At 39.0% G+C, this 12052-nt stretch overlaps 1 protein-coding gene across 2 annotated transcripts in view; it reads left to right on the top strand.

Annotated features, from left to right (window-relative positions):
• The window catches only part of USP18 (ubiquitin specific peptidase 18), a 59948-nt gene that overhangs the window by 25217 nt on the left and 22679 nt on the right, over positions 1 to 12052 (top strand). For both annotated transcript variants that reach the window (XM_070618874.1, XM_070618873.1), the window contains one exon: positions 724 to 869. In XM_070618874.1, coding sequence (XP_070474975.1) covers positions 724 to 869 — 146 coding nt within the window. The remainder of the gene's footprint in view (positions 1 to 723; positions 870 to 12052) is intronic.

Here is a 12052-nt window from a genome sequence, read left to right as displayed (position 1 = left end):
GCCAGGCCTGCCAGCCAGTGATTTGGTTAGAAGGAAGTTGGGACTAGACCGGTGTCAAAGGAGGAGTAAATCAAGGGTAGGTCCACGGCTCTCTCCATTTTTTCCTCAAACAAAACACATTAACACACACGTATGTACTTTGCGTATGTCTACATATATATATAAACGCACACACATGTATGCTTTATCACACATCCTTTTCTGCCCTGTGCGTTCTCCTTTTTCCCTTCCATTGGCGTGGGCAATTGAGAGATGCCTATAATTTAATAAATCATTACCAGAGAGTACACTGGCATTGCTGCATGTTGCTCTTTCTTCCCAGGACTGAGACCAGTATTTCCTTTTCACCTTGGAATGCTTTGGGCTGGCCATTTTGCCCTGGACCCGCGACCTCCAGCATGTGTCCTTCACTTTAGTGTGCTCGTTGGGCGGGAGAGGAGTGCAGGCAGCAGTGGAGCTTTTCTCTTCCTTTGGGGTGTGCTCTCTCTAGCCAGTTTGCCAGCATGGTGGTTCTCAACCTTATCTGTACATTTGAATCATCAGGGGAACTTAAAAATCTTGCTAACTGGGCCCCACCTCCGGAAATTCTGCTGCAGTTAGTCTGCAGACCTGGAGACTGGTGTGGACGTGGTGATCTGTGAGCGTTCCCCCAGGTGATTGCAGTGTGCACCCAGCATGGAGAACCATGGGCTAAGCAGGTTCCTGCTTGTTCTTGCTCCGCAGGATAACAGTGCCAAGGGGAGCAGAAGAGCAGAGGAGGAGCGTCCCCTTCCAGCTGCTCTTGTTGCTGGAGAAGATGCAGGACAGCCGACAGAAAGCAGTGCAACCCATGGAGCTCGCCTACTGTCTCCAGAAGTACAAAGTACCCTGTGAGACAGTCCTCCCAGCTCTGACCCCTGGCCTAGGGCCCCGAGGAGGGTGGGAGCTTGAGAAAGGGTAGGCAGAGGGGGAGGGACGGGGACTAGTGGTCATGGGCGAACGAGAAGGAAGTTAGGTAGATGGCGGACCCCTTGTATTGGAGACATTTGTATAGATCTGAAATGTTTTAAAGAGCCCGCATTTTTACAGGTGCAGAATTGGTATTATTTGTGCACATACTACTTTCACACTCACTCTTTTTTTGCGTCTCAGTAGAGTAAGCCTAAGAGTCTCCTCAAAGCTGATTCAGTTTCAGGTAAAGAATCTGAGGAAAACAGAACATAGCATTAATAAGGAGAAACCATGTTCTGCAAAAGAATACTTATAAATAGGTTAGTTTTTTTAAAAACAGCTTTATTGAGATGTCTGTCACATACTATAAAATTCACCCACTGAAAAATGTACAGTGGCCGGCCCAGTGGTGTAGTGGTTAAGTTCACACGCTCTGCTTTGGTGGCCTGGGGTTCGTGGGGCCTGGGGTTCATGGGTTCGGATTCCGATGCAGACGCAGCACACCACTCATCAAGACATGCTGTGGCGGCATCCCACATACGAAATAAAGGAAGATTGGCACAGATGTTAGCTCAGGGCCAATCTTTCTCACCAAAAAAAATAAAATAAAATAACAAAGAAAAATGTACAGTTAAGAGTTTTTAGTGTATTCACAGAGTTGTGCAATCATCCTCACAATCTAATTTTGGAGCATCTTCATTACCCCCAAAAGAAACCCCATATCCATTAGCAGTCCCTCACCATTCTTCTAAATTTTATAATTTTAGCTCTTATGCTTAAATCTGTGTTTCATTTTGAGTTAATTTTTGTGAATGGTGTGAGGTAGGTGTCCAGCTGCATTCTTTTGCATCTTGGCATCCAGTTGTTCCAGTGCCATTTCGTGAAGACTATTCTTTCCCCATTGAAGCATTTTGGTACTCTTATCAAAAATCAATTGACCATAAAAGTAGTTGTTTATTTCTGGACTCACATTCTATTTCATTGATCTTTATGTCTGTCCTTAAGCCAGAACCATACTGTCTTGATTACGGTAGCTTTGTAGTAAGTTTTGATATTAGAAAATGTGAGTCCTCCAATTTCATTCTTTTTCAATATTGTTTTGGCTCCCTGGCATTTCCATACAAATTTTAGGACCACCTTGTCAGTTTCTGCAAAAAAGCTAGCTGGGATTTTGATAGGGATGGCATTGAATCTGTGGATTAATTTGGGGAGTATTGCCATCTTAACACTGTTAAGTCTTCAGAACCATAAATATGGAATGCCTTTCAGTTTATTTGGATCTTTTTAAATTTCTTTCAAAAATGGTTTGTAGTTTCAGTGTACAAGTCTTGCACTTCTTTTGCTAAATTTATTAATGTGTTTTTTGATACTATTGTAAATGGAATTCTTTTCTTAATTTTATTTTTCGGTTGTTATTGCTAGTTTATAAAATACGTGTGGTTTTTGTATATTGGTCTTATATCCACAATCTCCCTGAACTAATTTATTAGTTCTAATAATTCTTTTAGTAGATTCCTTAGGATATTTTATATACAAGATCATGTCATCTGCAAATAGAGGTGATTTTACCTCTTCCTTCCCAGTCTGGATGCCTTTTTATTTCCTTTTTGTGCCCAGTTGTTCTGGCTAGAATCTCCAATATGCTGTTGAATAGAAGTGGCAAGAACAGATATCCTTGTCTTGTTCCTGATCTTATGGGAAAGCATTGAGTGTTTCATACCTACGTGTGATGTCAACTTTCATAGATGGCTTTTATCAAGTTGAGGAAGCTCTGTTCTGTTCCTATTTTGCTGAGTGTTTTTGTTAGGAAAGAGTGGTATTTTGTCAATGCTTTTCTGCATCAATTGAGATGATCATGTGGCTTTTGTCCTTTATTAATATGTTTTGTTACATTGATTTTTTTATTGAGATAACATTGGTTTGTAACACTATAAATTTCACATGTGCATCATTATATTTTGACTTCTGTATAGACTACATCATGTTGACCACCAAAAGTCTAGTTTCCATCTATCACTGTACAGATGTCCCTCTTTACCCCTTTTGCCTTCCTCCCTCTCCTCTTCCCCTCTGATAACCACCAATCTGTTCTCTGTATATATCTGTTTGTTACTGTTTTTTTAAAATCTTCCATATATGAGTGAAATTATCCAGTATTTGTTTTTCTCTGTTTGGCTTATTTCTCTTAGCCTAATACTCTCAAGGTCCATCCATGTTGTTGCAAATGGCAGGATTTCATCTTTTTTATGGCTGAGTAGTATTCCATGGTGTGTGTGTGTGTGCGCGCGCGCGCGTGTGTGTGTGTGAAGTGATATGTCATTGTGGTTTTGATTTGCATTTCCCTGATGATTAGTGATGTTGAACATCTTTTCATGTGCCTGTTGGCCATCTATATATCTTCTTTGGAAAAATGTTCAGATCTTCTGCCCATTTTTTAATACTTTCATTTTGTTGTTGTTGTTGTTGAGTTGTTTGAGTTCTTTATATATTTTGGATATTAACCCCTTACGGGATATATGATTTACAGACATCTTCTCCCAATCAGTAGGTTGTCTTTCATTTTTTTGATAGTTTCCTTTGCAATGTGGAAGCTTTTTAGTCTGATGTAGTCCTAATTGTTTATTTTTCCTTTTCTTGCCCTTGCCTGAGTAGACAAGGTATTCAAAAAGATACTGCTAAGACTGATGTCAAAGAGGATACTTCCTGTGTTTTCTTCTAGGAGTTTTAATGGTTTCAGGGCTTACATTCAAGTCTTCTGAGTTAATTTTGTGTATGATGAGTTAAGTTTTGTGTACGATGTAAGATACAGTGCCCCACTTTCATTATTTTGCTTGTGGCTGTCCAGTTTTCCCAACACCATTTATTGAAGAGGGTTTTCTTTCTTCATTGTATGTTTTTGGCTCCTTTGTTGAAAATTAGCTGTCTGTATATGTGTGGGATTATTTATGGGCTCTCAATTCTATTCCATTGCCCCGTGTGTCTGTTTTTCTGCCACTACCATGCTGTTTTGATTACAACAGCTCTGTAGTGTACTTTGAAATCTGGAAGCGTGATGCCTCCAACTTTGTTCTTTTTTTTTTTTTTTTTTTTTTTTTTCAGAATTGCTTTGGCTATTCCGGGCCTTTTGTTGTTCCATATGAATTTTAGATTCTTTGTTCTATTTCCATAAAAAAATGTCATTGGAATTTTGATAGAATTGCATTGAAACTGTAGATTGCTTCAGGTAATGTGGACATTTTAACTATATTAATTTTTTTAATCCATGAGCATGGAATATCTTTCCATTTCCTTGTGTCTTCTTTGATTTCTTTCAACAATGTCTTATAGTTTTCAGTGTATAGGTCTTTCACCTCCTTGGTTACATTTGCTCCTAGGTATTTTATTCTTTTTGTTGAGATTGTAAATGGGGTTGTATTCTTGATTTTTCTTTAGTTAGTAGTGTATAGAATTGCAACTGATTTTTGTGTGTTGATTTTGTACCCTGTAACTTTACCGTATTTGTTTATCATTTCTAAAATGATATAAAAAGTTATGTCATCTGCAAATAGTGACAGTTTTACTTCTTCCTTTCCAGTTTGGGTACCTTTTATTTCTTTTTCTGCCTAATTGCTCTGGCTAGGACTTCCAATACTATGCTGAATAGGAGTGGTGAGAGTGGGCACCCTTGCCTGGTTCCTGTTCTTAGAGGGATGGCTTTGAGTTTTTCACCACTGAGTATGCTGTTAGCTGTGGGTATGTCATATATGGCCTTTATTATGTTGAGGTGCTTTCTTTCTATACCCATTTCATTCAGAGTTTTTATCATAAATGGATGCTGAATCTTGTCAAATGTTTTCTCTGCATCTGTTGAGATGATCATGTGATTTTTGTTCTTAATTTTGTTAATGTGGTGTATCACTTGATTGATTTGCAAATGTTTAACCATCCTTTCATCCCTGGATTAAATCCTATTTGATTGTGGTATGTGGTCCTTTTAATGTAGTGTTGTATTCAATTTGCTAGTATTTTGTTGAGAATTTTTGCATCTATGTTCATCAGTGACGTTGGCCTGTAAGTTTCTTTTTTTACATTGTTCATTTAAGATGGATGTTTCCTTGTTGACTTTTTGTCTGGATGTTCTATCCATTGATGTAAGTGGAGTATTAAATTCCTCTACTAATATTGTGTTGCTGTCAGTTTCTCCCTTAGGTCTGTTAATAGTTGCTTTATATACTTTGGTGCTCCTGTGTTAGGTGCATATATATTAATAAATGTTATGGCTTGTTGATGGATTGTCCCTTTTATTGTTACATAATGCCCATCTTTGTCTCTTGTCTTTTTTGGCTTGAAGTCTATTTTTTCTGTATAAGTATGGTAGTACCCACTAGTTTTTGGTTGCTATTTGCTTGGAGTATCATCTTCTGTCCTTTGGCTCTGAGCCGATGTCTGCGTTTGGAGCTGAGATGGTCTTCTGGAGGCAGCATATCAGTGGGTCTTATTTTTTAATCCACCCAGCCATACTGTGTCTTTTGATTGGTGAATCAATCCATTTCATTTAGGGTGATTATTGATATAAGAGGGCTTAATACTGCCATTTTATCTTTTGTTTTCTGGTTGCTTTATGTTTCCATTGTTTCTTTTTCCTTGTGTTTCTGCCTGCCATTTCAGTTTGGTGTTTTCTGTGATGTGTTTCTCAGGTTTCTCTTTGTTTATGTTTTGTGACTCTGCTCTGAGTTTTTGTTATGTGGTTACCATGAGGTTTGTATAAAAGGTCTCATAGATAAGATAGTGCTTTTTCCGCTGATAACATCTTATCTCCATTAGCCTATGCAGATTCCATCCTTTTCTTCTTCCCCTTCTATGTTTTTGGAGTTGCAAATTTATCCCTTTTTTTGTGAGCACATTATCAAACTGAAGTGGTTATACTTCCTTTTTTTTTTGGTGAGGAAGATTGTCCCTGAGCTAACATCTGTGCCAATCTTTCCTCTATTTTGTATGAGGGACACTGCCACAGCATGGCTTGATGAGTGGTGCGTAGGTCTGTGCCTGGGATCTGAACCTGCAAACCCTGGGCCACCAAAGCAGAGTGTGCAAACTATGCCACTGGGCTGGTCCCGGTTATAGTTCTTTTTAATGCTTTATCTTCATTTAACTTTTATGTTATAATTAAGTGTTTACTAACCTTTTCTCATAGAGAGTTGTGATTTGCTGATTCTGCCTTGCTCAAGCTTTATAAACCTTTGCCTTTCTTTTTCAGTCTTAGGAGGGCTCCTTTCAACGTCTCTTGTAAGGCAGGTCAAGTGGCAATGACCTGCCTCAGGTTTTGTTTGTCTTGGAAAGCCTTTATTTCTCCTTCATATCTGAAGGATAACTTTGCTGGATTGAGTATTCTTAGCTGACAGTTTTTGTCTTTCAATATTTTGAATATATCATTCTACTCTCCTAGGCTATAGAGTTTCTGCTGAGAAATCTGCTTCTAACCTAATGGGGGTTCTCTTGTAAGTTATTGTACCCCACCCCCCCAGGCTGCCTTTAATATTCTTTCTTTGTCATTAACTTTTGACAATGTTATTTTCATGTGTCTTAAAGAAGGTCTTTTTGTGTTGTGATGGTTGGGTGTTCTGTTAGCTTCATGGATTTGTTCCTCCCCCAGGTTTGGGAAGTTCTCTGCCATTATTTCTTTAAATAAGCTCTCTGCTCCCTTCTCTCTCTGTCTTCTCCTTATGGGATACCCATCACCCTTATGTTGCTCTTTCTACTGGAGTCTCATAATTCCTGTAGAATTTTTACACGTTTAAACCTCAGTTCTCTCTCCTATTTGAGCATTGAGTTTTCTGTCTTGAGCTTGCTAATTCCCTCTTGCATGTGGTCTGCTTTATTTCCAGTGCTTTCCAATGCATTCTTCATCTCATTTATTGAGTTCTTCAATTCCAGAATTTGTTTGTTTCTTTTTTTAGAGTTTCTAGTCTCTTTAGTAAAGTATTCTTTCTGTTCATTAATTTTATTCCTGAGCTCATTGAACTGCCTTTCTGAATTTTCTTGTAGCTCGTTCAGTTTCTTCATGACAACTATTTTGATTTCTTTTTCTGTTAGATCACAATCTTCCATGATTTTATGTTTGGTTTTTGGAGAGTTGTTATTTTCTTTTTGTGATGCTGTGTTACTGAGGCATTTTGTGGCACTTGAGTTACTGCTCTGCTTGTGCCTTTGTCATAGCCACCCTTCTTATTGAGGGAGAGCTGTGTTTCATTCTAACTGTTAAACTGACTGGAGATTGGAGGGCTTTCTGTTGTTTTCAGTAGGTGGCACAGTAGCACCAATATTTGATTTCTCTTACCTGAGCTGCCTGTGGCTGTATTTGAGGGTCTGCTCTTTCCACCCTCCTCTGCCTCTGTTAAGAGTGTCACCACTCTTAGGAACAAATCTTTTGTCTTTATGGCAGCCTATGCCTCTGGGGATTGCTGTTGCCTTGCTGTTGCCAGTGTTGCTGCAGTTTCTGGCTTTGTGGCTGGGGGTACAGGGATGGCTGATGCTTCCACCCTGTCCAGGATTGCCTCGGTTAGAAGCACTACTTCCTGTAGAGGAAGAGGGAAGGTGAGGAGGGAGCTGAGTTTGTGGGGCCCTGCCTCTGCTGTTGTCCATATTCTTGTGGCTGCAGGTGCAACTGCACTTGGAAGGCTGCAGTGGTGTGTGTGCCTCTGCTGCTGCTACCAGGCTCTGAGCCATGGCCGAGGGCCTGGGACTGTGAGTCTTTGCCTCCCCTGTGGCTTTGCTCCCCGTGGCTGCAAGCACTGCCATGGCTGGGAGGCTGCAGTTATGCCCGTGCCTCCATGGCTACCCACCAGGATCTCTGCTGCGACTGGGTGGTGAGGATCCTGGGCGCTGCCTCTGCTGTTCCCCCAGTTCACTTCCTCTGTGTGCTCCAATCCACCCACCTTCATATGTACTGATGTGTGGAACTCTCTGGCATCCTGATGTGTTGGGCAATGTAGCCTTTGTTGAGTTATGGATGTTTTAGTGACTGTAGATTGAAGGGGCGGGACAAAGGGATTGTCTCATACTGCTGTGAGGCTGTCACCTCCTGTATGTGTGTCTTTATGCAGTACTGCACTGTACTTGACTGCTGTAGCTTTGTAGCAAGTCTTGAAATCATGAAGTGTGAGCCCTTCAGTTTTCTTATTCTTTTTCAGAATTGTTTTGGCTTTTCGGGGTCCATTGAAATTCCATATGAATTTTAGGATGGGTTTTTCTATTTCTGCAAAAACCTTATTGGGATTTTGATAGAGTTTGCATTGAATCTCTAGTTTTCTTTGGGTAGTAATGTAAGACTGCAATTTAAATATTAGGTCTTCCTATCCATGAACATGGCATGTATTTCCATTTATTTATATTTTCTTTAATTCTTTCAGCAATGTTTTGTAGTTTTCATTGTACAAGTCTTTCACCACCTTGGTTAGGTTAATTCCCAAGTATTTCATTCTTTTTTTTTTTTATTGAGTTATTGATAGGTTACAATCTTGTGAAATTTCAATTGTACATTAATGTTTGTCAGTCATGTTGTAGGTGCACCACTTCACCCTTTGTGCCCACCCCCCGCCCCACCTTTCCCCTGGTATCCACTAAACTGTTCTTAGTCCATAATTTTAAATTCCTCATATGAGTGGAGTCATACACAGATTATCTTTCTCTCGCTGGCTTATTTCACTTAACATAATTCTCTCAAGGTCCATCCATGTTATTGCAAATGGAATGATTTTGTTCTGTTTTGCAGCTGAGTAGTATTCCATTGTATATGTGTACCACATCTTCTTTATCCATTTGTCTGTTGCTGGACACTTAGGTTGCTTCCACGTCTTGGCTATTGTAAACAGTGCTGCAATAAACATTGGGGTGCATAGGACTTTTGGGATTGCTGACTTCAAGCTCTTTGGATAAATACCCAGTAGTGGGATGGCTGGATCGTATGGTAGTTCTATTTTTAATTTTTTGAGGAATCTCCATACTGTTTTCCATAGTGGCTGCACCAGTTTGCATTCCCATCAGCAGTGTATGAGGGTTCCTTTTTCTCCGCAACCTCTCCAACATTTGTTGCTATTAGTTTTAGATATTTTTGTCATTCTAACGGGTGTAAGGTGATATCTTAGTGTAGTTTTGATTTGCATTTCCCTGATGATCAGCGATGATGAGCATCTTTTCATGTGCCTATTGGCCATCAGTATATCTTCTTTGGAGAAATGTCTGTTCATGTCTCCAGCCCATTTTTTTTTTTTAGATTTTTTTTATTGAGTTATTGATAGGTTACAATCTTGTGAAATTTCAATTGTACATTAATGTTTGTCAGTCATGTTGTAGGTGCACCACTTCACCCTTTGTGCCCACCCCCCACCCCACCTTTCCCCTGGTATCCACTAAACTGTTCTTGGTCCATAGTTTTAAATTCCTCATATGAGTGGAGTCATACACAGATTATCTTCCTCTTGCTGGCTTATTTCACTTAACATAATTCTCTCAAGGTCCATCCATGTTATTGCAAATAGAATGATTTTGTTCTGTTTTGCAGCTGAGTAGTATTCCATTGCATATATGTACCACATCTTCTTTATCCATTCGTCTGTTGATGGGCACTTAGGTTGCTTCCATGTCTTTCCAGCCCATTTTTTGATTGGGTTGTTTGATGTTTTGTTGTTGAGTTGTGAGAGTTCTTTATATATTATGGATATTAAGCCTTTGTCAGATATATGAGTTGCAAATATTTTTTCCCAATTAGTGGGTTGTTTTTTTGTTTCAATCCTGTTTTCATTTGCCTTGAAGAAGCTCCTTAATCTGATGAAGTCCCATTTGTTTATTCTTTCTATTGTTTCCCTTCTCTGAGAAGACATGGTGTCCGAAAAGATCCTTTTAATACTGATGTCAAAGAGTGTACTGCCTACGTTTTCTTCCAGAAGCCTTATGGTTTCAGGTCTCACCTTTAGGTCTTTAATCCATTTTGAGTTTATTTTGGTGAATGGTGAAAAAGAATGGTCAATTTTCATTCTTTTACATGTGGCTTTCCAGTTTTCCCAGCGCCATTTGTTGAAAAGACTTTCTTTTCTCCATTGTATGCCCTCAGCTCCTTTGTCAAAGATAAGCTGTCCATAGATGTGTGGTTTTATTTCTGGGCTTTCAATTCTGTTCCATTGATCTGTGCACCTGTTTTTGTACCAGTACCATGCTGTTTTGATTACTGTAGCTTTGTAGTATGTTTTGAAGTCAGGGATTGTGATGCCTCCCGTTTTGTTCTTTTTTCTCAGGATTGCTTTAGAAATTCAGGGTCTTTTGTTTCCCCATATGAATTTTAGGATTCTTTGTTCTAATTCTGTAAAGAATGTCATTGGGATTCTGATTGGGATGGCGTTGAATCTGTAGATTGCTTTAGGTAGAACGGACATTTTAACTATGTTTATTCTTCCAATCCATGTACATGGAATGTCTTTCCATCTCCTTGTGTCGTCATCCAATTCTCTCAGAAAGGCCTTGTAATTTTCATTATATAGGTCCTTCACTTCCTTAGTTAAGTTTACCCCAAGGTATTTTATTCTTTTTGTTGCGATTGTGAATGGTATTGTATTCTTGAGTTCTTTTTCTGTCGGTTCATTACTGGAGTATAGAAATGCTACTGATTTATGCAAATTGATTTTATACCCTGCAACTTTGCTGTAGTTGTTGATTACTTCTAACAGTTTTCCAATGGATTCTTTGGGGTTTTCTATATATAAGATCATGTCGTCTGCAAACAGCGAGAGTTTCACTTCTTCCCTCCCTATTTGGATTCCTTTTATTCCTTTTACTTGCCTGATTGCTCTGGCCAGGACCTCCAGTACTATGTTAAATAAGAGTGGTGATAGAGGGCATCCTTGTCTTGTTCCTGTTTTCAGGGGGATGGCGTTCAGTTTTTGCCCATTGAGTATGATGTTGGCTATGGGTTTGTCGTATATGGCCTTTATTATGTTGAGGTAGTTCCCTTCTATGCCCATTTTGTTCAGAGTTTTTATCATAAATGGCTGTTGGATCTTGTCAAATGCCTTCTCTGCATCTATTGAGATGATCATGTGGTTTTTATTCCTCAGTTTGTTGATGTGGTGTATCACGTTGATTGACTTGCGGATGTTGAACCATCCCTGTGTCCCTGGTATGAATCCCACCTGATCCTGATGTATGATTCTTTTGATGAATTGCTGAATTCTGGTTGCCAAAATTTTGTTTAGAATTTTTGCATCTATGTTCATCAGTGATATTGGCCTGTAGTTCTCTTTTTTCGTGGTGTCCTTGTCAGGTTTTGGGATCAGCGTGATGTTGGCCTCATAGAATGTGTTAGGAAGTGTTCCATCTTCCCTAATTTTTTGGAATAGCTTGAAAAGGATAGGTATTAAATCCTCTCTGGAAGTTTGGTAGAATTCCCCAGGAAAGCCATCTGGTCCTGGGGTTTTATTCTTTGGGATGTTTTTGATTGCTGTTTCAATCTCTTTCCTTGTGATTGGTCTGTTCAAATTGTCTGCCTCTTCTTGAGTGAGCTTTGGGAGATTGTAGGAGTCCAAGAATTTATCCATTTCCTCTAGGTTATCCATTCTGTTGGCATATAGTTTTTTGTAGTATTCTCTTATAATCTGTTGTATTTCTGCAGAGTCTGTTGTTATTTCTCCTCGCTCATTTCTGATTTTGTTTATTTGAGCTTTCTCCCTTTTTTTCTTTGTAAGTCTGGCTAGTGGTTTGTCAATTTTATTTATCTTCTCAAAAAACCAGCTCTTTGTCTCATTGATCTTTTCTACTGCCTTTTTCATTTCAATAGTATTTATTTCTGCTCTGATTTTTATTATTTCTCTCCTTCTGCTGACTTTGGGCTTCATTTGTTCTTTTTTCTCTAGTTCAGTTAGGTGTGCTTTAAGGTTGCTTATTTGGGATTTTTCTTGTTTGTTAAGATGTGCCTGTATTGCGATGAATTTTCCTCTCAATACAGCTTTTGCTGTATCCCATATGAGTTGGTATGGCATGCTATCATTTTCATTTGTTTCCAGGTATTTTTTTATTTCTTCTTTAATTTCTTCAATGATCTATTGCTTGTTCAATAGTGTGTTGTTTAGTTTCCACATCTTTGTGCCTTTCTCAG

The sequence above is a fragment of the Equus przewalskii genome, chromosome 5 (genome assembly GCF_037783145.1).
Source record: "Equus przewalskii isolate Varuska chromosome 5, EquPr2, whole genome shotgun sequence".
In the NCBI taxonomy this organism is placed as follows: domain Eukaryota; kingdom Metazoa; phylum Chordata; class Mammalia; order Perissodactyla; family Equidae; genus Equus; species Equus przewalskii.
Note: the sequence above shows the minus strand (reverse complement) of the source record. Positions and strands in the feature narration are given on the sequence as shown.